At 55.3% G+C, this 25604-nt stretch overlaps 2 protein-coding genes across 2 annotated transcripts in view; both read right to left on the reverse strand.

The window, feature by feature from the left end:
* The window catches only part of Sgsm1 (small G protein signaling modulator 1), a 641040-nt gene that overhangs the window by 463872 nt on the left and 151564 nt on the right, over positions 1-25604 (reverse strand). The window lies entirely within an intron of this gene.
* Positions 32-25417, reverse strand: Sart3 (spliceosome associated factor 3, U4/U6 recycling protein). The gene is made up of 19 exons (XM_051176441.1): positions 24987-25417; positions 21493-21619; positions 19917-20021; positions 19012-19196; positions 17564-17615; positions 16715-16839; positions 13886-14041; positions 12130-12268; positions 11539-11646; positions 10368-10445; positions 9284-9342; positions 7635-7744; positions 6655-6767; positions 5906-5982; positions 4526-4694; positions 3576-4027; positions 3027-3179; positions 2444-2634; positions 32-896 (listed from the first exon to the last, which is right to left on the reverse strand). The coding sequence occupies exons 1-19, from the start codon at positions 25260-25262 to the stop codon at positions 725-727; spliced, it is 2847 nt and encodes a 948-aa protein (XP_051032398.1). The 5' UTR covers positions 25263-25417; the 3' UTR covers positions 32-724.

Here is a 25604-nt window from a genome sequence, read left to right on the forward strand (position 1 = left end):
AGGGAAGCCACACAAACTCAGTGGGCAAGGCTTCGGTAAGAGAACTTTAATAAACAAAGCTAAGTGGGGATTCACTACGCTCGACATGGCATTTAGACACAAGGGTTTGGACAGAGGACATAGGTCTCCAGTCAGCGGGCAAAGAAAATGGTCCACAGCGGGTGGCACACACATTCCTATATAAACAAATGTCACAGACATTCGCTTTAGGGAACATAAAACAGTTGAGGTGTCAATTACAAATACATAATAGAAAAACTCACGGCCTCTTAGCACAAAAGCCCATCGAATGTGTTCTCTGCGATGCCCCACCCGCACTCACTAAATAGGCCATTCTGATGAGTGACAAGCATCTTCCGGTTTCTCTTCCGGAACAATGGGCACGTGCCGTGCAGGGCTGGGGAGGGTGGGGGTGGGGGGTTCGTAGAAAAAGGGCCAGAGGTGGTGAAAGTATCAGGACAACTGGGCCCCAAAAGCCAAGTCCCTGCTTGTTAGGACACTGAAGTACCTTGGGACGGCCTGAAAGCAATCGGCCTCCACCCTCAATATGAGGGAACACTCCTCACCGCCATGCTCAATGGAGGCGTTTCCTTCCTGTCTACATCAGAGGACAATCTGTGGGAGACAGGTGAGTGCCCAGCCCTTCTGTCTCCAGGGCCCGCAGTGGCCTGCCCGGCCAGCATGGAGGAGTAAGTAAGGCGTTTCCCATCTCCAGGAGCCCTCTTCACTTTCTCAGAAGCAACTTCGCAAAATCAGCATTGGACATCTTGGGAGCCTCGGTGGCCGCGGAGGTGGTGACAGCCGGCCCCACAGCAGGGCCATTCTCGGCCTGAGGAGCACTGTGGCATTGCAGAGCCCGAGGAAGAAGAGAGAGCTGGGTCCTTCCCTTCCCGCGCCTACAAAGAGCAAACACAGCGACCCTTTGGAAGCAGACTCAGCTGGGATTATCAGGCCAACTCAGAAGATGAACAACAGTAAGGACTAGGACTGGCCAGGCGTGCATTGAGTGTGAGCTCCAACCTCACACCAGGAAAAGAGCGCACGGGAACCACGAGACACCCTCCGCTGATCGCGGCCAGAAGCAAGAACACTTGAAACAAGCTGCCTTCTCTACAGCCCTGACAAGGAGCAGCCCTATGCCAAGTCACAGATGACAACAGTGGCCGCCATCACAGACCGCAAGGAGCCTGGCATTACCAGCTCCTTCTACCAGGTGAGCAGGACAGCCCAGCCTATGGGCGTGACAGCCGCCCTGCAGACGGCCACACACGTGGCCCCAGTTCCGCCCTGAGCATGGGTCAGTGACAAAGACCACACACACACATGCGGTGGTACCTGTGGCCCCAGCTCTGCAGGAGGCTACGGCCCTGTCTCAAAATTCCGTCAAAGCTAAACACTAGCTGGCTAGTTTTTTGTCAACTTGACACATGCTAGAATCATCAGGAAGAGGGACCACTGATTGAGAGTAGGCCTCCATCAGACTGGCCTATATGCAGTAATGATTAGTGTGGGAGGGCCCATTCACTGGGGTGATGCCGTCCCCAGGCCGTAGGTGCCCTGGTTATGTAAGAAAGCGGACTAGGACAGGTAAGAGTGATCTTCCAGGACTGGGGCTGGATTCCCGGCACCTGTGCAGTGGCTTGCAACCACCTGTAATTCCAGTTCTAGCGCTCTCTTCTGGGCTCTACAGGTACTGCACATACATGGAGAAGAGACGTTTATGCAGGTAAAATACCCACACATAAAAATAAAAAAAATACATCACTAGTAAAAGTGAAAGAAAGCAGGCAGGCAGGGTGAGGGGCTGGAGAGATGGCTCAGGGGTTAAAAGCACATCTCACAAATCACCCAGGCTCAATTCCCAGCACCCTAAGGCAGCCCACAACCATTTCTAACTCCACCAGTTCCAGAGATCTGATGCCCTCTTCTGGCCTCTGCAAGCACTGCACACATGTATTGCAAAGACATACAAGCAGGCAAGATACTCGGAACACATAAAATAAATGTAAATAACAAAAAAAAATTTTTTTAAAAGAAGCAAGCTGCACAGAGCATGGGGAGGAAGCCGGTAAGCTTTCTGTACTCCTGCATGGTCTCTGCCTCCAGGGTCCTGTATTGGCTCCCTGATAACGGTCTAACTGTAGGGGGTGACCCAAATAAACCCTTTCTTCCCCAGACCTCACCATGGCATTCACAAGGCCCTGGGTGCCACCATCCCCGGTGACACCAAGAAAAGGTGTGACCAGCAAAGACCACCGTGCCCCCAGGGCCACTTCCCTTTAGACGCTTGCTATGCACATCTCGCCCAGTGACGCCGGGGACCAGGAAGAGGAAGAGTAGCAGGTCCTGGCTTTTCTGACCCAACTCACTGATCTGCAGACATGGCTGCCCCACCCCCAGCACCGGCAGGGACAGACCTGCACAGAACCGCATGGACACTTACGCGCCATACATCTGCCGAGGCAGGAAAGGGGCCCCCAGGGCTGCCCTCACTTCTGGCTTCTCTGGAACCTTCCGCTGAGGGGGGTTGCTGATTGCCACTTTAATGACATTCTCTTTGATGGTCATGCCATCCATCTTCATCACTGCCTGTGATGCCTGGGACTCGCTCTCATACTCCACATAGGCCAGGCCCTGAAAGGCAAAACCCACAGCCGGGTCAGATAGCAAGGACCTGGCTTCCTTCAGGACAGCAGCCGTGGTAGGCAGGCAGCCATCAACAGTGACCTCCTGAATGTCACCAGCCTGGCTACAGATTTACTCCAGGTGGCTGTCACTAACAGGCAGCTCAAAAGGCCTCTCTGAGCTTGGCCCATGAAAAACAGGGTGAGCCCAGGAACAGGTTGGAGAGACACAGAGCAGACCACAGACGGTCCCTGTCCTTTGGCATCTCCCTTCCACAACACTTTCCAACTCTCCAAAGTGGGTGGATCAGGGTGTGACACATGAACCCAAATGTGTCACCAAAAGACCTCACAGGGCCACTCCTCAGCAAGAGACAGGAAGCCTGCCTGTGCCCCACTGACCTTCGGCTTGCCAGCCCTGTTGGTAACCAGCCTGAGGTCCTTCACGGTGCCATGAGCCTTACAAATGTCCTCAAGCTCCTCTTTGGTGCAGGAGAAGGGCAGGCCTGAGATGAAGAGCTTGTGTTTCTCCAGGGCGGTGCTGTATCTGAACACCTGAAGAGAGGCAAAGCCCACGGTTCAGGACAGCCCAGCCCAGCATATGGGTCCAGGAACTCACCCTGAGCCACTGCGCTCAGAGACTTAAGCAACAAAACCACTGGGCACCCCACCCCTGTAAAATGGCCAGAATGACAGCCATGCACTGAGCCCAGGGGAAGTCCCTCTTGCCATGCGCTCGAGAACCCAAGGGTAAGTAGCCGTCTTTCCACAAGCTAACTATACCCATCACCAAACCAAGAGGGGGCTCACAGTGGCCGAGCCCGAAACCCTGGCACACGGGCGCCTCAACAAGCCTTGCAACTGGCAGCGCATGGTGCTGTGTGGGCCGCAGGCACTGAGCACCACCCGTCTGGCAGCCCACCTTAAAGGCATCCTTTGTCCAAAACGTACCTTAAAATCAGGGTTTTTGCTCTTATCCACACAAGGGGAAACGAACATCGGCCTGCCTTCCACATTCTTCCTGTCCAGCTCCAAAGCCTGCTGCGCTGCCTTCTCCTCTGTAAACTCCACGTAGCAGTAGCCTCGGAAGCCCCCACGGTTGCTGAAGACCGGCCTGACCTGGACCACCTCCCCGCAGGCCTCAAAGAGTGGCTTGAGCTTCACCTCCGGCTCAGCCATGCTGTAGGGCAAGTTGCTGACAAAGACAGTGACCCTGTCTTTACTGCTATCGTGAGCCACCTTGGGCATGTCCAGCTTGAGGGAGGCTGCCTTCTCCTTCTGCTCCGAAGGAGGAGCAACGGCTATCGTTACACATTTCCGGGGGAGTTCCGTCTCTTCCTGCATGGCCGAAGCCACCCCAGAGGCCAGACTGTTCTCCACCCTTCTGCGTTTGGAAGGCTGCTCTGCACGCATTCAAAAGAGAAGCAGAGGCAGTTAACGTTTTATGAGTTCCTTCTGCATCGAGACATCCCCACACAATCGATCTGCGCTGTGTACGTAAGAGGTGCAGCCACCACGGCCACAATGCGGGGCCAATTTCTCCTCCAGCAAAGGCACTGGCTATGTATGTCAATGAAAAAACCCTGTCTCAAAAAGCAAGCAAGCAACCGCTCTTTTATCACAGGCCAGAGTGCTTCTGCATCCCACCAGCAGACATGGGCCAGGCCTGGGCAACTCCTACCACACCTCACGTCACAGGGCAGCTACACAGAATTCCAACTTAACTGTGACTTCACCAGTCTACTGAGACATGGAGACGGTGACAGCCGCGGATGACCGTATGAACCCTCACTGAGACGGGAGAGCACAGCAGTGACATCAGTGTGTGCTCACTCTGGGGACAGCTAAGGACACCACGTGCAATGGACCCCATGTGCAGGCCTCGGCTACGGTGCCAGTACCTTCCTCGTCCTCGGCCCACTCGCTGTCACCCTCCTCGCCCGCCTTGCGTTTGTCTGCACCGCGGGCCTTCCTCCTCTTTTTCAGGGCTTTCTTCTCGGCCCGCACCTTCTTCCGCTGTTCAGCCCTCTCTTCTTCCTGCTGCACTAGAGCGGCTTCCTTCTCCGCAGCCTAGAAAGAGGGCAGCATGTTCATTCCCAGGCGCCTGCCATGCTAGTGAAGACATGGGGACACACGACTCTTCATGCAACACGAGATCATATGAACACAGTGAGAGACTCGACTTTCAACAGCCTCGGCCACTACACAGCCGCAAAGAGGAAGCCCATTCCTGAAGGCAGGGCCCTGCCCTACCTCATCTCTGTGCTGGGACAGAACGGGCTGACAAAGGCCACTCAGGGGAGAGAGGGTTTATCTGAGCTCACAGCTGCAGGCTGTGTGCAGGTCTACTGTGGTGGAGGCCAGGGCAGGAAAGGAAGCAGCCAGGGCCACCCAGACAAGGGAAAGAAGGAATGCCCGCACGCCACGCTCAGATCACAGCCTCTCTTCATTGCAGAGCCCAGACACCCACACTCAACTTAGAAAATCCCTCACAGGCAAAGGCAAGTCAGGAACGCTCACGTTCCTCCCACAGGCCTATTGTGGTTCCCTTAAAAAAATGATTCTTCCAGAATGGCATCCATATAGACAACACATTTTGATCCCCCGTCTCCCGATTCATCTCGGATGTTGGCCGCCACATCTCCATCAAACTTCATTCGTTCCTTCCATTAAACCATTGACCAAGTCTAACTGGCAGCACTGGTATGTCCACAAGGGCATCCAGTGGAGGGACTGTGGCGATCGATCCCAGGCTGGGCCCTAGAAGCGAACCAAGGCTCCTCCCCGTAGCCATCAGGTGCCAACCGCTTCCAAGCATGAGGCTCCTCAAGCCCTCTGAGACCCTTCTATTTATCCAGTGCAGTCCATTCTTGTTAACTTGGACATTTTTGAAGACAGGGTTTCTCTGTAGCTTTGGAGCCTGGCCTTGACTCACAAATCCACCTGCCTCTGCCTCCCCAATGCTAGGATTAAAGGCCATTTGAAACTTTTTAGTGAATCTATAAGATGGCGAGGGATAAGTATAAATACTAACCCAAATGGTTTTTAGTTAGTGTCTTATGAGATGGCCCAGTGGTTACGAGCAACAGTGGCTCTTCCAGAGGACCCAGGTCCCCAGCACCCACACGGCTGCTCACAACAGACACTCCAGTATCAAGTGATCTGACACCCTCTCCTGGCCACCGTGGGCACTGCCCACACACACATCGTACACAGACATTCATGTAGACAGAACACCCACAGCCAACAAGGGGGAGGGGGGACAGTGCAGTCACAGTCACCTTCATCCTCTGCTCATTCACGCGAGCCAGGCGAGTTTCAGTTTTCTGAACAGCCACATCCCAGTCTTCTAAGGTCCCTGGGCAGAAAGAGGAGCAGAGCTCTGAGCCCTCACTTCCGGGCCGAGGCAGTGTTCCCTGCCCCCACCGCTCCAGAACAGACAGTTCCTGTCACAAGAACTGAAGTAGCTATTGCTTTAAGACAATGCATGTCATCAGGTGCCAGGCTGTAAGTCTAATAATCCTTCTGGCTTGCTACGCGTCCTTCCTCCTTCCAAAGACAGACTTAAAAGCAAACAAAAAGCTGGCTTTACAGGCTCTCAGTGGCAAAGAAACACTCCACAACAGAGAACACGTGAAACTCAGGAGCTCAGGGAGCTGCTCCTCTGTGCCACCATCTCTGTCCTGGGTGTCATCTGCAGGCTTCAGGTTCACACTCTAATCCAGACAGATGCCCATGGAGAAACCCAGTCTCCCCAAGTTCTATTGTTATGGCTAGGACCAACACCAAGAATCTTAAATTCCACATAAAGAACATGCTGAGCCCGCCTATCGAGTGCCCCGCCCTACCAGAGCTGCAGTTCGCATCCGGCCTGGGGACATCTGTTAGGAGTCCCTGGTGGCTGTGGTAAGGACAGCCACAGGTGCACCTGAGCCCCCTCCTGTGACTGCAGACTGCCCCAAGAGGACTCACTCCCACAGACAGGCAGCCAACCTGTCCTTACAGAGCAGAAGCAGAGGCAGGGTCCCACCTTCTGTCCTCTCCATGGTGAGCAGCACTTCGCAGACATGTTCAGGGTAGTCACTCGTGCACTGGACAGCTCGGTGCAGAGCCTTCCGGCAGTGCTGGGTGTCACCATGTGCCCTAGAGCAGAGAACAAATGGCTGCCACGAAGGCCCACAGCACACAACGTGGCAGGCTGCTGCTGGGACAGAAGAGCCCGGAGACAGAGCTTTCAGGAGACCCCCTCTGCACACGCTTCCCCTGCCGGGCAGGTGCACCAGGGATGCACCTCAGACCATGCACACGGGAGGGAACCATGCACCAACTGAATGCACCCTGCCCAGCTCCTACAGTCCATCAGAGGGCTCTGCACACTCAGACACAGATGGTGTAACTCCACGCTGAGTCAGCTTTTATCCTAACAGGTACAGATATGCTAATCACACTGGCATGAATGCATGTGTGTGCATACTCAAAACCCTCAGAGCAAATGTATGTATGCATGTATGTATGTATGTGCATACCCAAAACCCTCAGAGCCGTGGCAGCTCATGCCTGCCATCTTGGCAGGCACTTGGGGAGGCTGAGTAGGTGAGTCAAGGCCAAGGGAAGGAGGACAGACAAGGCCATGTTTGCGTCTTCCCAGTGGGTAGAGTTTAGTGAATTCAATCTACAATAGTCACAGCTTAGACACACACACCACCAACACACCACCAAGGAGCCCACCCTAACCCATGGGTAACACTAAGTCTGGACAGCGACTCCCTGCTAATCTGATGCTTCTCCTTTCTATTTCTAGAGTCCAAGCTGGCATGTTCAAAACCAAAAACAAAAAGCAAACAGCTTAGAAGGACTCCGTGGCTATAGGAGCCCACCCCCATATAAAACACTGATTCTCAAGACTTGGCAAACACAGATCCTGCTAAAGGAAGAGGCAGAGGATACCCATCCCAAGAAGCAGGCTCAAGTCACCTTGGGTACAGATGTCACCTGCCCTGGGTCACTCACCTTTCCAAGTTGTAATACTCCAGCCACATGTTGGCATACTTGGCATTTCCTCTGGTCATGATACTGTCCCAGAGTTCTCGAGCTTTCTGCATGTTATTGCACAGACGAGCCTAAAAGACATCAGCAAGGTCAGCCAGAACCCGGCCTGAGCCCTGTCACAGCACCCACACAGAACCCCATCACACAACACAACACCCACACAGAACCCCATCACACAACACAACACCCACACAGAACCCCATCACACAACATAACACCCACACAGAACCCCATCACAACACAACACCCACACAGAACCCCATCACAACACAACACCCACACAGAACCCCATCACACAACACAACACCCACACAGAACCCCATCACACAACACAACACCCACACAGAACCCCATCACACAACACAACACCCACACAGAACCCCATCACACAACACAACACCCACACAGAACCCCATCACACAACATAACACCCACACAGAACCCCATCACACAACACAACACCCACACAGAACCCCATCACAACACAACACCCACACAGAACCCCATCACACAACATAACACCCACACAGAACCCCATCACACAACATAACACCCACACAGAACCCCATCACACAACACAACACCCACACAGAACCCCATCACAACACAACACCCACACAACCCCATCACAACACAACACCCACACAGAACCCCATCACAACACAACACCCACAGAACCCTACAACACAACACCCACACAGAACCCTACCACAACACAACACCCACACAGAACCCCATCACACAACACAACACCCACACAGAACCCTACCACAACACAACACCCACACAGAACCCCATCACACAACACAACACCCACACAGAACCCCATCACAACACAACACCCACACAGAACCCCACCACACAACACAACACCCACACAGAACCCCATCACACAACACAACACCCACACAGGTGCCACAAACACTCTGCCCTGCCCATGACTGTGTCCCAAACTCCAACAGGCCTGAAGCCTGGTTGCCTGCCTCTCTGCAGCAGTGAGCCTCACAGGTCTGCACAGAGCAGAGGCCTGAACAGAGCCTGCAGCTCAGACATGCCCTGGTGTCAAAGCAGAGACTAAGGTTCCTTAGAGAGGTCTTGCAAACGTGAGGCAGAGCTTAACTGCAAATGTTTACTTGGAGGGCATTATTGAGGACACTGATCCAGCAGCAAACGCTAGCTCGACCACTACAAAGTCCCGTGATGTGAACTAGTAACACCACCTAAGTGCAGAGCATGCTTCCCATCCTTTAGAATTCAACAAGAATTTCATACAGAATTACCCAACAAGGTGAGTTTCGCTGACCCATTCCTGTCAGGGAACAGGACTGAATCTTACTGAGTTTTGTAATTCTACCTGTTTAGTGTCCCTGGCTCAGGAACTGCATCCATCTTCTGGACAAGGCTAACGCCTTCAGCACAACACTCACGGCACGCACTCAGTACACCCTCAAGCAGCAGGAAGGGTTGGGTCCACAGCCAGCGTCCAGGCACTGCCTCTTCATAAACCATCCTCTCAGATTCTGCCCCCAATTCGTGAATGCACTCAACCAAAGGCTTCAGGAGGGTGTGACAGGCCCTCAGAGGGCACCACAGGCCGTGAAGACGCTCACCTCCACCCGAGCCCAGCTCTGCATGATCACGCAGCTTGGATCTCCGCTCTCACTGAACCCTTCCAGAATGGAACAGAACAGTTAGGATAGGCATGAAGCAAACAACCTCCCTTCCCTCCCCCCACAGGGAGAGTGTGGGCGAGCAAGAGCCAGCGAGGCAACTGGGCAGGCGGCAGGGAGCAGGCTGCAGGGAGCAGGCGGCAGGGAGCAGGCGGCAGGGAGCAGGGAGCAGGCTGCAGGGAGCAGGGAGCAGGCGGCAGGGAGCAGGGAGCAGGGAGCAGGGAGCAGGCTGCAGGGAGCAGGGAGCAGGGAGCAGGCGGCGGGAGCAGGGAGCAGGCGGCAGGGAGCAGGCTGCAGGGAGCAGGGAGCAGGCGGCAGGGAGCAGGCTGCAGGGAGCAGGGAGCAGGCGGCAGGGAGCAGGCTGCAGGGAGCAGGCGGCAGGGAGCAGGGAGCAGGCGGCAGGGAGCAGGCTGCAGGGAGCAGGCGGCAGGGAGCAGGCGGCGGGAGCAGGCGGCGGGAGCAGGGAGCAGGCGGCAGGGAGCAGGCTGCAGGGAGCAGGCGGCAGGGAGCAGGGAGCAGGCGGCAGGGAGCAGGCTGCAGGGAGCAGGCTTCAGGGGGCAGGGAGCAGGCGGCAGGGAGCAGGCTTCAGGGGGCAGGGAGCAGGCGGCAGGGAGCAGGCTGCAGGGAGCAGGAGCAGGCTGCAGGGAGCAGGCGGCGGGAGCAGGCGGCAGGGAGCAGGGAGCAGGGAGCAGGCTGCAGGGAGCAGGCGGCAGGAGCAGGTGGCAGGGAGCAGGGAGCAGGCGGCAGGGAGCAGGGAGCAGGCGGCAGGGAGCAGGCGGCGGGAGCAGGGAGCAGGCGGCAGGGAGCAGGCGGCAGGGAGCAGGCTGCAGGGAGCAGGCGGCAGGGAGCAGGCTGCAGGGAGCAGGCTGCAGGGAGCAGGCGGCAGGGAGCAGGCGGCAGGGAGCAGGGAGCAGGCTGCAGGGAGCAGGCTGCAGGGAGCAGGCGGCAGGAGCAGGGAGCAGGGAGCAGGCGGCAGGGAGCAGGCGGCAGGGAGCAGGCTGCAGGCTGCAGGCTGGGCACTTACGCTCCTCCACCTCCTGCTGCAGATACTCCAGAGCACGTGTGAACATGGACCGCAACTCTTCCAGCTCCTTGCTAGAGTCTGTTGGAAAAGGTAGAGGAACTCATGAAGTCACCACAGCCACCATTTTACAGTCTCACACCACAACCATGGAGACCCACTGTGGGCACAGGAACCTCAGTCACACTTCCTCTCACTGTAGTAAATGACAGGAAGATGTGGTGGCGGTGATAAACACAGACGCTGCCCAGCAGGGACAGGCAGGTGGCATGGGGCACAGTGTAAGTCCATCGCAGTGTGAGCAGGGGCCCTGGGGATGGAGATCTAGGAGCATGGCAGTCTTGTTGGAAAAAAGAGTCGGAGCTTGTGGTGGTCGGGATCAGCTCCACAGAACCTAGAATTGGGGGGGACAGGGAGATGGGCCCCGGGCCTGCCTGTGATGGGTAACCTCGGCTACATTCACTGAGGAAGGCCCGCCCAGATGGACAGGGCACAGGCAGCACCTGCTCTGTCCTGCTCACCGTCCAAGTCCTGTGGCGGCTGCTCTAAGCTCCTCAGCCCTGACTCCCCAACTTGCTGGCCTGTGCCTTCTCCCTGGATGTCTGCCAGAGCATTTCTCACGGTAACAGAAAAGAAACTAAACAGGGCTCACGACAGGTCAGATAGAGAAAGTGAGGGGCTGCCGTGGCTGCCGGGAGCCAGCACCAACACAAGGCCTGTCACTCTTCCCAACAGTGTGACTCCAACGGGGACGCCAGTCTCCAGAAGAGACCTTCTAGCAGCAGGCCACGCACCAACCCTTCCCCAGTCTCAATGTGCTAAAGAACAGGGACGTATCTCCAAAGACGTACTCAGAAAACTAGCAGCAGCTGGGGATTGGGGGGGGGGGGGTGGCACAATCATAAAGCATGAGGACATGATCCCCAGCACCCCAGAAAAAGCCAGTGAGGTGACACGCCCCACTGCTGGGTCCCTGGTGCTCACTGACAAGCCAGCCAGGCTTAAGCTCAGGGTCAACCCGTGAGACACCCTGTCTCAAACATCAGTGCGTGACCCTGAGACACAGAACCAAAGGCTCCGCTCTGGCCTCCACACATGCCCTTGTGAGGACGCACGCACGCACGCACAGGGGACATGATGACAGAGTCCAGTTCCAAGGAGGCCCACATTCTACCTTGTCTGAAGTCAACCCTTCTCCTCAGGTAGTCTAGATAAACCTGCCAAATCTCCACGTAGTCAGTGGCCTGGATGAAGCCAGCACTCAGAGCATTCTCGAAGGTTGCTGTAATAGACAAACACAACTTTCACGAGAAAATTCAAAAGGAAATAAAGCCATCAAACCCGTAAGTATGTGGTTTATGCACTTATAAATTATGCAGTTATAAACGCACAAGCTGTAGATGTCTACCCTAGCATCACACACCAAAGAAGAAAAGCATAGACCCAGTGTGTGCACAGGACACCCCTCCAGCCCTACGCTCGGGGAGGGCCTGGTCTTCCACAGCGAGGGTCCCGCTCCCTAAGAAATTCAGTGAGTGCTAGAGGCCAAGGCGCTAAGGAGCCACACAGCCTCTGCCACTGCAAGGCAGGCCCTGGGGCACTGGTTCAAGCCTGCCACAGCTCTGTTCCTCACTTGGGACAAAAGGCTAGAGCTGCCAAGCTTGGTGGCTCATGCCTGTCACCCCAGCAAGCCTAGGCTCCACAGTGAACTGCATAGGAAGAATATTCCAGAAAATAAGAAATTCTTCCACACAAACTTTCACACCAGAAATCATTTGATGATCCACTCCATGTCTCTCCATGGCCAAGAGGTACCGAGTCCACAGGGCAACTGTCCAAGGGCAATTCCTCACAGCACGGCTGTGCACAGATAAAACCAAATCCTTTACTTTCAGCTGCCGATCCTGTGACAAAGAATCCCAGAGTGAGAGGACAGAACTGTAAGACATCCTCAGTGCTAGAGACTCAATGTAAACTCCCCCACAGGCTCGTATGCCAACACTTGGTACCAGCTGCTGGCACTGCTTTGGGAGGCTGTGACACTTTGGGGAGGCAGGCACGACCTGAGCAAATGGGTCAGGGAGAGAGGCGAGGGCCAAAGGGTTATAACCCGACGCCACACCCATACTGTACCCCCCTCCAATCCCTCACTGAAACCACGCAACCAGCATATGCCATTGCCAGAAGCACATCACCATAGCCCACACCATAATCACCACAGCCCACACCACCATCAATCACCACCCCCACACCACCATCACCCCCACACCACCATCACCCCCACACCATCATCACCCCCACACCACCATCACCACAGCCCACACCACCATCACCACAGGCCACACCATCACCACCCCCACACCATCATCACCACAGCCCACACCACCATCACCACCCCCACACCATCATCACCACAGCCCACACCACCATCAATCACCACAGCCCACACCACCATCACCACAGCCCACACCATCATCACCACAGCCCACACCACCATCACCACCCCCCACATCATCAATCACCACCCCACACCATCATCACCACAGCCCACACCACCATCACCACCCCCCACATCAATCACCACCCCACACCATCATCACCACAGCCCACACCACCATCACCACCCCCCACATCATCAATCACCACCCCACACCATCATCACCACAGCCCACACCACCATCACCACCCCCCACATCAATCACCACCCCACACCATCATCACCACAGCCCACACCACCATCACCACCCCCACACCATCATCACCACAGCCCACACCACCCCCACACCATCATCACCACCCCCACACCACCATCACCACACCACACCATCAAAGGGTGCACCCCCTCAGCCTCGGCCCTCACGCCGCCTCTGTCAAGTACTGGGTCATGGATGAGAAAGTGACTAATGAGCATCAGTGAGACATCCTGGAACGGCCAACTGATGGAAGAGATGCCTTTGAAATCTCGTGTGAAGCTGGGAATGCACAAGCTATGCCCTGTCATCTCGGCACTCAGGAGGCCGGGTTGTAGAATATAGTTTAAGGTGTGTTACTGTCCTTTATGCTGTGGAACATTTGTTCAATGATGCACAGTTGTGTTGCATTCTTTCATGTTGCATTTATTTAACAATGTGAAGCTGTGTTGCTCTGCCTGTGTAAAACACCTGACTGGTCTAGTAGAGCTGAATGGTCACTAGCGAGAGGAGAGAGAGAAACAGGCAGGGTGGCAAGCACAGAGAATACGTAAGAGAAATCTAGGCTTGAAGAGTAAGGGGGTCTGAGAAGAGGAGAGGGGGCCAGGCAGGGCCCAGCGCCCAGCCAGCCACTGAGTAAGAAGGAAAGGAAGGTATGCAGAGTAAAGAAAGGTAAAAAGCCCAGAGGCAAAACTTAAAGAGACGACGGAGCCGGCCACCCAGGCCATCAAAGCAAAGGGGGGGGGGAGCGGGTGGGGCACCACGCCCCCAGACACCCCTGCTTAAGAAGGCTCGAGCTTGGCAGGCACGGAACTGGGGCACATATCTTACTAGGTACCGACTGTAGCGGATCCACAAGTCTGGGACCAGGCAGTTCTCCACCAGGGCGCGCTCGAAGATCAACTGAATACGAGCGGGATCCCCAATTTTCATCTCAAAATCGATGTATGCTTGGTATTCCGCCAGCCTTGGGGCCTCTGCTTGCAACTGCAGTGAGGGAAATAACACTTGTTAATCTGGGTGCCTGACACTCTCCGAAATCACCTTCAAGTAATTCAGCGTTGGCAAGAGCAGCTAACCCCGATGAGCGCTGCCGTCTTCTTCCTCAGAGCTGCCCACAACAGGACAGATCTGTGACCCGTGGGCACCGGCAGCCTCCGCACGCCTGGCCCTGCCACCAGGGTCCAAACTCTTTTCCACAAGCGCTCTAGACCACGCACGACAGAACAGCACCCTGCTGATAACCGCTGCTCACATCCTTCCATTGTGGAGCAGTGAGGGCTCACACTGGCAACACAGGCACAGGCCAAAGACAGAGGGCGCCAGGCTGAGTGTTGCCAACCCGACACACGACACAACCCTCTTAACCCTTTCAGCCTGTCTTCTCTTGGGCAGCCTTTGCTGACAGCCACAGGGCACAGACAGCTTTGTGAACACAGTGCACACACATCGTTCACAGATGAAGGGGGGGCATGGCTTCTGCACACGGCATCAGTGTGCTTTGGAGACGGGTTTCCCATGGGTTAGCCATCGCACCACTGAGGGGACACGAGCCGCTCCAGTAGCCGGCCTGGCATGGATGGAGCTAACGAAGGCACAAAGCCCACTCAGGGTCAAGCCTCCGCTGACTGTAGCAATCTGACCCCCAAAACATTTGTAACAAAGAGGCAGGTCTCAGTCCTGTCCCCCCTTACCCAGGGGACTAAGGCACAGGAGTCTCAGCATTTACAGACTCAGAGCTCACAAGAGGCAGGGCTGGCACAGCCTGACTTTCAGTCTTCCTCACTGTGCTCAGAGAGATGCTGAACAAGACGGGGATGCTCAAAGAAGACAGGCAGGGCAGCCAGCCCCGCCTACGGCAATGGGATCACAGGATCAACTCAAACCAATGAGGGATTAAAGTCCCAGACAGCAGAGCCATCTGTGACAACAGAGACAGAGATGAGCTCTGTTGCCAAGAGCATCGTATCAGCGCAATGCTACCGCCTGAGGAAACGGCTGTCAGAGGGAAAAGAAAGACGGTCTGTCGGACACAAAATGGAGAACATTTGCCGCCAGTGAATCCCGGGTGCTGAGACAGACGGCACACATCCAACCGCCGGCTACAGGGTTCCAGATGCAGAGCCAGATTAAAAGGGAACACGGTACAAGGAAAGCAGCCCGCAGAGACTGTGGTACCCTGCTCACAATGTTGGTAACAGCGGCTGTCTGAGGAACTGTAAACAATCGCGTCTCGAGGGTCAAACCAAAAAGCAAGATAATTCAAGAAAGTGAGAGCACAATAAAGTGTGAGAACTGTCACCTACAGTTAACACAAAATAGCCGAAGACCAAAACTCCTATGTGAGCAAACGTGGTAGATTTAAAAAAAAAAAAAAAAAAAAAAAAAAAGATGTGAAATATCAATTGCATTCTTATTCGTCGAGAAATAACTAGGAAATAAAGTCTTTGAAAAGAAACCGCTCTGTCTAAAGCTTCCGCAGCAGTGAGTGCATCCCCAGGGCTGTCCCAGCCTCAGAGGAGACCTGCGGGTCACATGGCAGGAGATGGGAACGCCCTCAAACCGAGCCACAGATCTGTGCAACAGCAATCAGACGTCTAACAGAGCTCACAAGCTGAGCGCAGGTCTGACGGACATGACGGACATGCCAACAGCTGAAGAAAGCCAAGATCCCTGGGAGAGCGGGCTCAGTGAAGAGTGTTCAACTGTCACTACTACGACAGGACAAGCAGCAGCAAACTCAGTCACGGTGTCACCCTGTACCGCAGCAAGGGACACAGCTGTCATAGTTGGGCCCCAAGTGCCTCTCTCTCCACAGACTCAGATCATCACTGCCTGCTGCCACAGGATGGAAACAGACTGAAAACACAGAGTACAGCTCCAAGATGGAATCGGCACCAACAAAGACAGTAACTCAGAAGCAAAAAGACACCATGGAAAGGACCAAAAGCCAGGTCTCCCAAGAAACACTAAGAAAAACAAAAACGTTACAAGTTCTATACAAGTTCTAGCCAGATGTTGGTGGCTCACGCCTTTAATCTCAGCACTCGGGAGGCAGAGGCAGGTGGATCTCTATGAGTTTGAACAGAGCAAGTTCCAGGACAGCCTCCAAAGCCACACAGAGAAACACTGTGTCAAAACAAACAAACAAACAAAGAAGCTTTTCAGCTTCTAAAGCTGAAGTCTTCACAAAGCGGAAAACCCCAGCGGCCAATGCACATGAGCCAAGGCTCTGTTATGAGCAATCAAGGAAAACACAAACGTCCAACCCTAGCTTGTGGAGTGAGCTAAATTCTGTATGTCAAAGTCAAGACTGGTCACTGCTGGCAGGGGTGCAGGCACCTGGGGACATGACACGCACGCACGCACGCACGCACGCACGCACGCACGCACGCATGGGAGAAGAAACGCGGCCTAAATCACCATGCCAAGTTCCACAAGCAGGGTCAAGCGATATTCACAGGAGTGAGCCATCAAAAGGGGGAGGAATTATCATAAAAGTCATCAGTGATGACCTCGAGGGACAGGGACAAAGAGGCAACCGGAGAAGGGCACCGCAATGCTCTAGCTCTTAACCTGGGCGGTGGGTACATGACGTTGACTCCACACCCTGCGCGGTGACACAGACTGTGCCGTGTCCCGGGGGGAGGGGGCACTCACCAGCGCCTCCTCGTAGGGCTTGTATTTCTCCAGCTGTTCCAGGGCCTTCTGATAGCTCTGAAGTACCGACTCTGGGATGGGGTCTTCTGACCATTCTTCATACTCTGCCAAGGTGGCCTCCATATCTGCGGAGAGATGGGATCAGCCCATCCCGTATCTGCGGCCACAACAGTTCTCACCGCTCAGATTCCCAGCTCTGTGGAGCCCACACTTGGCCTCAGGACATCACAAACCAACAGGCCAGACAACCCTACAGACCTCTCCATCGCTGAACCCACGAGCAGGCACTGAGCAAGCACAGCAAGGCCCTGCAGGCCCGCCCACCTCCCCGGCTGTGCTCTACTGTGACCCTCACTCAGTGCAGCCCCAGGGGCCACCAAGTGGGAGGGGACCAAGGGGCTCAGCAGCTACCCCAAGGCTCTGAGCAAGGCCTGCTGCGGGACAGGACAGTGCCAACCCCACACAGGACAAGCGCCCCCACCCCCACTGCCGAAGCCCTGCCAAAATGGCACATAAAATGGCCACAGCAGAAACTGAACCGTGAATGCCTAGAACCAGCTCCTCAGCCAATCACTGCGCAGGTGACACAAAGGCCCTGGCATGCAGACAGACCAGCAGCGGGACAGGAGACGGGCGCTGTGTCCGTGTCCCCTCTTCCAACTGTCTTAGAAGTAGGAAGACATGCCGCGGAGCGCCGGGAAACAGGGTCTCCCTGCCTTTGCCCCTCCTAAGCCTTAGCTCGGACAGCTCCTGACAGACTCTTGCAGTCAGGGGAGCGGCTGTCGTGCGTGCCCTGCAGGGCACCGGGGAAGGGTGGCACCAGCAGAGCGCAGAGGGCTGGCTTCTTACCGTAGAGTGGGATTGCCAGCTGTCGCCGGAAGAGGCTGTGAACTTTCTCCTGCTGTGAATCAAAGGTTTGTTCCCGGTCAGAAGGGGAAGAAAGGAAGGCGGCTATGGGCTAAAGAAGCAAATCGTAGTAAAGGACAAGGGTTGGTTCCTTCTACTTCAGAAAAACATTCCGAACTGAAAGACAAGTCTGGGATGTCTTACACAGGAGATGTCATCTACACTGCTGCCTCCAGGGGCCTCTAGGGGCTGTGGCAAGAGGAACACACAGGACCCGGGGCCAGTGAGATGGCTCAGCGGGCACAGGGTGCTTGCCACCAAGCCTGACAACCTGAGTTCAATCCCTAGGTGGACAAGGTAGGAGAGCTCCCACAGGTTGTCCTGTGGTCACCACACGAGCTGTGGCACACATATACCACACATACACATAATAAAATGCAACAAAAAATTTTAAATAAAAACCTTTTTCACAAAGAAAAAATCCAAATAGCTGCAAGGTACAGAGCCTAAGTATCACAAAGCAAAGCACTTAATTAAGGGCCACAGCCGTGGGGACCTGCTGCTGTCGCGGAGGGAAGGCTGGCAGGGGGCAGATGCAGTGACTCCAGGAGGGACACTGTGGTGCGGAGCCAGCCTGGGCTGTCAGAACAGAGGGGACAGACACTGCAGAGCACAGGCTCTGGCTTCATTCTGGGCTCACTGTCACTGACCCTCTACAGACTGAGGAGGAGACTAGGAAGCCACTGAGGCCACTCGACTCACACAGCGTGAGCCTGGCCCAGAAAGGTTTCACTTATCGTATCTTTCCAGATTTTAGAATAGCTGCATAAACAAATGAGATGCCTAGCCTCGCATGCAGGAGCCCAGTCTCAGCAGGGGTGAATGCCTGTGCACCAACCGGGTCACTTTACACAGGCTTTTTCTAAGCCCTGACGCGCTATCTCAAGGGCTCACAAGCTACATTTCCCAGCTGGAGTCAGCGCTCACAAGATTTGGAAGGTGAGGCGTTCTGGAGTTCTGATATCCAGATTAGAGATGCGAGACCTGAGGTGATCCATCAGGCTCCAATCGTTAACACAGAGGGTCAGGTCACACAGAGGACAGCTGTCTACGCATCTGTCTGAAGCCTCCCTTCGGTCACAGTGAACATGATACAAAGATACACCCACAATATACATGCACCTCAACAGATACATAAACGTGCATACATGGCTGTTTTTGCATGTTTACCTACAACCACGCAACTAAGCAATAGTATTTTAACGTGTCAGGGAAGAAATAGTCAACTATGTCCAAGTCGAGGAAACCCCTCGCTCTGCCAGAAACAGCTGACTTGTGTGTTGCTGTCCATCCTGACAGACTGGCAAAGAGATGGGTTAACTGTTAGACTCTTGGATGTTTGTATCTAAATGATAACTCCGCAAGCGTGGGTCAGTGGCCTGGGCACTCACCCGAGCAGCTTCCACGATGACGCTCTCAAACTCTCGGTAAGCCTCCCAGATGGCCAGGCCTTTCGTCATGTGCAGGCCAACGGATGACAGGGCTCTTTCAAACACAGAACGAACCTTCTCCAGGCCTCCTTTCTGACCAATGCCACCAACCGAGTACTGGCCATATTCTAGCCAAATGTTCGGACCTAAAAAGGAGAAGCGAGCTGTGATTTCAGCTCCTAATGTGCCTCAATGTCACCCTAGTGAAATAAACACAAGCCCCGCCACAACATGCTCATTTGTGCAAGAGACCACCGCCAACAAGCACCCCAGGTTCCCACATGGCTCAACCCTCTAGAGTGTCCTTGTGTTCCTACTAAGCACAGTGCAGAGCTCTGACTGCACAGACTGCACAGCAATGACAGTGTGTAGCTAAGTTAAAACAGAAGGGGTAGAGCATAGAGCCATGCAAGGCCCTGGGTTTGCTCCCCAGCAGAGACAGAGACAGAGACAGGTGCGCGCGCGTGGGCATGTGTGTGTGTACGCGCACGCGTGCGTGTATGCATGTGTGTGTGTCACTCTGTGTGTGTGTTTCTGTGTGTATGTTTCTGTGTGTGTGTGAGTGCGTGTGTGACTGAAATGATAAATCTGAGTCACTTGCTAAAAAATTCAATCCTAGAGTTTTTCTTGCTAGCCCTACTCTTGCAAGTGTCCAGGCTAAAAGCAGTGACTCTGTTGTTACACATCCACTTCCTGTCTTGATTTGAGTTCTTCAGGACAGTGATGTCTTAGTGTCCAGATAATCTCCACTGGACACTAAGACATCACAAAGGAAATGGAAACCCAACTTCCTGGCATCACCTCACAATGCAGCCTAAGGCAGTAAAGATTTGGCACAACCAGCAGCCCAGGGCCCGGGCACTCACAGATGTAGTCCTTCACGGCTCTCTCGAAGAGCTCGTACACGTGTTCACGGTCCAGGCCGTCCATGGCCATGCTGATCTCATCGTGCAGCCACTGCAGCCAGAGCTCTAGAGATGACAGCACCCCTCAGCACACGCCTCCACATGCTCCCCAGGCTCCCAGAGGCCCAGTTCTTAGAGCCCAAGCAGGGCAGGCTGTGAGCTTCCAGACACGGGGCCACTGAAGCCAGCCGTCACGTGCCATTCCCTACTTGGTAAAGCACCCGCACACTCCCCCACCCAATCTTTATGTCAGCCTTGTAAGACACTAAGAGAGGTAACTTGTATCTGACGACTTAGAGCCATCGGCTCCCGGCACGCCTGTCCCCGGGATGGATGCTGCCCTGCATGGACCAGGCAGGAGCTGCTGCTACCCCTGGCTGACGGGGGAAACTGAGTCCACTGTTTCCACAATCTGCTCAGTCTGCTAGTGGGAAGCCTCGCCAGGCACGTGCAGTGTGGTCTCTCAGCAGCTTCACCTGAGCTGTGCTGAGTGGGAGACGGGAAGAGATGCCCAAGGCCAGGGGATCTGGCTGAAAGGCCGGTTGCAAATATGAAGCAAGACCCAGGCAGCCACAGAGCCGCCAACTACAAGTATGTTTCCCAGAGGCAAATGCGAGGAAGTAAACAAAATGTATAATCACTGTCCCAAAATGAAACATCCGCATTTAAAACCACTTCAGTTTAGAGGCTGGAGAGCCGGCTCAGTGCTTAAGAGCATTGAGCGCTCTCCCACAGGACCCAGGTTTGATTCCCAGCACCCACAGAGTGAGTGGCTCACAACTGTCCAGAGCTCCAGTCCCAGGGCGTCCGGGCCCCTCTTCTGGCCACCTGGTACACATGATACGTGCAGGCAAAGCGCCCACGCACATAAAGATTTTAAAGAGATTTAAAACTGTAAATGTTACCTGAATTCACAATTCCATGGCACTATGAGCTTAGTCTAAGTACACATTTGTGGGACAGGAAAGAGACCTCAGTGAAGTTAAATTACGTTAAAAATGTTTCTCAGTGTTCCACATGCGAATCTACACGCCCAGACCACGTTCTGCAGCACAGTCTAAGACGATGAAGACAGAAGCAGCCGGCTCCCTTTACCCCTTTACCTCCTTCGTCTCAGCTCTCCACGCCGGCAGCCCCCCCCACAGCCCCCCCACCACTCTCCCTCCCCCCACAGCCCCCCGCAGCGCCCTCCCTCCCCCCCACAGCCCCCCACAGCGCCCTCCCTCCCCCCCACAGCCCCCCACAGCGCCCTCCCTCCCCCCACAGCCCCCCACAGCGCCCTCCCTCCCCCCCACAGCCCCCCCACAGCGCCCTCCCTCCCCCCCACAGCCCCCCGCAGCGCCCCCTCCCTCCCCCCCACAGCCCCCCACAGCGCCCCTCCCTCCCCCCACAGCCCCCCACAGCGCCCTCCCTCCCCCCACAGCCCCCCGCCAGCGCCCTCCCTCCCCCCACAGCCCCCCGCAGCGCCCCTCCCTCCCCCCCACAGCCCCCCACAGCGCCCGCAGCCCCCTCCCTCCCCCCCCACAGCGCCCCCTACCTTCCGTCAAGGGGAAGAGCTCGCTCATCTTCTGGCGGGCCAGCCTCACTTTGCTGAGCTCCCCCTCCTGACGCAGCAGCCTGATGAGCTCCACGTGACAGTTGTAGTCATAGCCGTTGATGGACAGCTAAGAGAGGAGTTCACATGTGTCATCTCTGGCAACGACAGACACGTCTGCCCCCAAACAGACCCGGTGTCACCCTGAGAGGTCACCGAGTGAGCCACCCACAGAGCGGAGGCACAGCCACTCTCCAGAAGTGAGAGGTGTTCCCATCCTAACAGGAAGCTCCCGCCCCTTGGCCCTCTCTCCTGGGACAGAGAGAGCCATCCTTAGGAAGTCTCCAGTGTCCTCCACCCACAGAGCGGGGGCACAGCCACTCTCCAGGCCAGGTGTGCCCTGCGGATTCTTCCACTTTACTGAACAAGTACAACAGGGTTTCTCTGTGTAGCTCTGGCTGTCCTGGAACTTACATATTGACCAGACTGGTCTTGAACTCACAGGGATCCTCCTGCCTCTGCCTCTGAAGTGCTGGGACTAAGGGTGTGCGCCACCACTGCCAGGTCTGGGCTGAGTCTTAGCTGACACTGCCAAGTTCACAGTTCTTTCGTTGTTTTTATTTTTAATATTTTCTTTAATTGCGCATCTATGGGGGTACGTGACCTAAGAGGCCACCCAGCTGGTTACAGGTGGTTGTGAGCCACCTGACCTGTGTGCTGGGAACCAAGCTCTGGTCCCCGCTCTTCCCCACTGAGCCATCTGTCCGGGCTCATGTGACTGGCTTTTGAGAAGGCTGAGAAGGGCTGGTGCAGTCTGGGTGTCCCTGGCCACCGGCCCCCTGCTCTGCTGTCACTGGAGACCCCGCAATGAGCTGCGCTTGGTGTGGCCCTGCCGTCTGCCTGCCTTCTGTCCAGGTCTATAAAGGCTCGTTTTTTACACTCGAAGCTTTCCAAAGCTGGAAGTGTTTTTAACTCTTACACATCCACACGAAGGATGAGTTTAAGGACAGCACTAGTGGCCCTGCCCTGAAGATGTAGGAACAGGGACACAGGTGAGCACACAGCCGTCCCCTCGGGGCTCTAAGTCGGGGAAGGAAGAAACAATTCAGTCCATCTGACCCGAGACGGCCGTTTCGAGGGGGTGGGAAGGGGAGACGCCTAACTCAAGCAGCACAGCCTTGAGCTAAATCATAAATCAGATCGGGGAAGGCATCCACACAGGCACCACTAGAGTCGGGCACAACCCCAGCACCACAGCGGCAGGCGTGGGAAGACTGAGTTCATGGCCAGCCCTGGCTGCTTTGAGAAAATTACCGCTCAGCTGTGATAGTGCATGACTTTAACCCCGGTACTCAGGCAGAGGCAGGCAAATCTGTGAGTCTGAGGACGGCCTGGTCGACAAAGCCAGTTCTAGGTCAGCTGTGTCTACATAAGAAAACCTATCTCAAAAAAGGAAAAGGAAAAAAAAGTTAAGAAAGAAAAAAACTAGACAAACACTTTCCTGAGGACATACGGACAGCAAACAGGACAGAAAGCGTTCAACACTATCGGCCAGCGAGGACAGTGTCATTCCACAGCAAGGCTGACAGAAGAGACACCATCAGAGGTTTGCTGGCAAAGATGCCTGGACCACGCCCACCTCCACGAGCTGTACACAGACAACACCTGCAGACAACACCTGTGCTCTAAGCACCCAGCACTCACTCAGCCTCCACACCCGCCAGCACTCTGTCCGTTTCCCAAAGAATGAGAGACAACAGTGCCCCTGCGCCCCTGCGCGCCCGTCTGCGCCCCTGCGCTCATGCAGCTCCCTCCAGGCCCCAACCAACTGCAAACAGCCTTGTCCTTCCGGTACAAGGCTAAGCCTGGGTGAATACCCACATCCTGCCACTGCCCGGCACAGGGAAGGAAAGGAACAATGCATACCGTGCCCAGCCCATTCTCGAAGTGGAAAGACGGTTTTGAGGCAGAAAAACTAATCAGTGTGATTTTCCACTTAGCAGATAAAGGTGAACACAGTGATGCAGAAAGGCATCTGATAAAACCAACCAGTCATGACTTATTAGCAAAGCAAGAACAGAAAGACACAGCCTACCATATGAGCCTGCCCCCTAGTGAACCCTGATGGACATACACCCAGAGCCTTCTAAACCCTGAGATGACCACGAGCATCTTCTGGTCAAACATGTAGTTGGGACAAAAGGGGAGGAAAAAAGACTGCACAGTAAACCGGGATTAACTAACATACAAACCCTCAGAAAGAATGAGCAAGGTTAGACTGCAAGGCACCCAAACCTGAAGGAGTTAAACTCACACAGAGAGAGGCTGAAGGGCGTCCTGGGCCCGGCCCGGGGAGAGAGAAGGGGCAGGCGTCTGCAACACTCGCCAGGCCAAAGCGTATGCGCCCATGTGTGCTACATCCCTGGGTTCCAGACCGGCTATGGCGAACACATTTAATACAGACAGAGGCAGAAGGAACTCTGTGAGTTCCAGGACACCCAAGGCTATTTTAGACACCCTAACTCAAAAGGGGGGATTAAAAAAAAAAAAAAAAAAAAAGTAGTCAGGCATGGTGGCGTACACCTTTGATCCCAGGGCTTGAGAGGCAGAGGTAGGCACGTCTCTGTGAGTTCAAAGCCAGACTGGTTTACAAAGTCAGGTCCCAGACAGCCAAGACTGTTACACAGAGAAACCCTGCCTTACACACACACACACACAAACACACACAAACACACGAGAGAGAGAGAGAGAGAGAGAGAGAGAGAGAGAGAGAGAGAGAGAGAGGAGACTTTGTGTTAGGTAACAAACACCAGCACTGACAATTACCTAGAGTAAAGTAAGTTTTCCTCCGACTGTCGGACAATTACACCACTTGGTTTTAAGAGTGGCAGTCCTGGGCCGGAGAGATGGCTCAGAAGGTAAAGGCACCTGCCGCCAAACCTGATGAGCAGCACTCTATCTCGGGAACCCACCTGGTTAAGTGCGTGCATAGGAACACAAATTCAAAGTATAAAAAAAGAGTCGACGGTCCTGGGTTCGGCTTAAACACAGGAAACACTCCTAGTGAAGTGTTTGTCACCTGGGCAAGAGCGCCAACAACAGCGAGCCTCAGTTTCCCACGGTGAGAGCGGGAGGAAGGGTTCGTTAGCAAAACACAGGGCACGCAGAGCCGGGGACGCAGCTCGGAGGCTTGGTGATGGGAGATGGTGGTGATGGGGGTGAGGGTGATGGTGGTGATGGTGATGATGGTGATGGTGGTGATGGTGATGATGGGTGATGGTGGTGATGGTGATGGTGATGGTGGTGATGGTGATGATGGGTGATGGTGGTGATGGTGGTGATGGTGGTGATGGTGGTGATGGTGATGATGGTGGTGATGGTGGTGATGGTGATGGTGATGGTGGCTGGTGATGATGGGCGATGAAGGCCACGGCCAGGGCGACCTCCGAGGGGGCGGGCCAGGCCTGGGGACCCAAGGGAAGGAGCCCGCTGCCCACCTGCTCCTCCAGCCGCTCGATCTCCAGCTGGTTTTTCTCCTCCTCCTCGTCGTACTCCCAGTCGTCCTCGCCGGGGGAGCTCTCGGCGGAGGAGGCCATGGCGTCCTCCTCGTCCCCGTCACTCTCGCTCACGCCTTCCCGCTGCAGCTCCCAGCCCGGGCCCTTGGCGTCGTCCGCGCCGGCGGCCTTCGCCCCATCCTCCCCTCCCTCGGCCTCCAGCCCCGCCTGGGGCTCAGCCTCCGGCTCGGACGCAGAGGATGCGGCCGCGGTCGCCATCTTGCGCAGCCTGCGGCTCTCGGGTCTTCCGTCGCCCGCCCAAGCCCGGCGAACATCGGGCTGTCCGCGGCGTGCGCCTGATCCGAACCCCGCCCCGTCACCGCCCGGAGCGGCACGGGGGGCGTCGGGAGCCGGGAAAGCCGTAAGACACCCGCCGCGGGTATTCCTGAGCGTCCTTAAAGAAGCCACTGCCGGGAAGAAAGACTCTTTAGCAATGCGCGGGTTCCGTTACGACCCTGGGCAGCTGTTGGGTCCTCGAGGCGGAAGTGGCGGCCACCAGCGGAAGTCGTGCGAGCGTGGTGTCAGTAGTTAGGGTCGAGCCGCCATCTTAAGAAGGTCAAA

The sequence above is a fragment of the Phodopus roborovskii genome, unplaced genomic scaffold (assembly GCF_943737965.1).
Source record: "Phodopus roborovskii unplaced genomic scaffold, PHOROB, whole genome shotgun sequence".
NCBI classification, from domain to species: Eukaryota; Metazoa; Chordata; class Mammalia; order Rodentia; family Cricetidae; genus Phodopus; species Phodopus roborovskii.

What these genes read in the sequence shown, in the direction of transcription:
- Sart3 (XM_051176441.1), bottom strand. Translation starts at nt 25,262, where the DNA reads ATGGCGACCGCGGCCGCATCCTCTGCGTCCGAGCCGGAGGCTGAGCCC. An exon ending in AGCCCTACGAGGAGGCGCTG is followed by an intron (nt 14,042 to 16,714) that starts GTGAGTGCCCCC and finishes CCCTCACTGCAG; the next exon opens with TTGCAAGCAGAGGCCCCAAG. An exon ending in AAGGGTTGACTTCAGACAAG is followed by an intron (nt 10,446 to 11,538) that starts GTAGAATGTGGG and finishes CTTTTCCAACAG; the next exon opens with ACTCTAGCAAGGAGCTGGAA.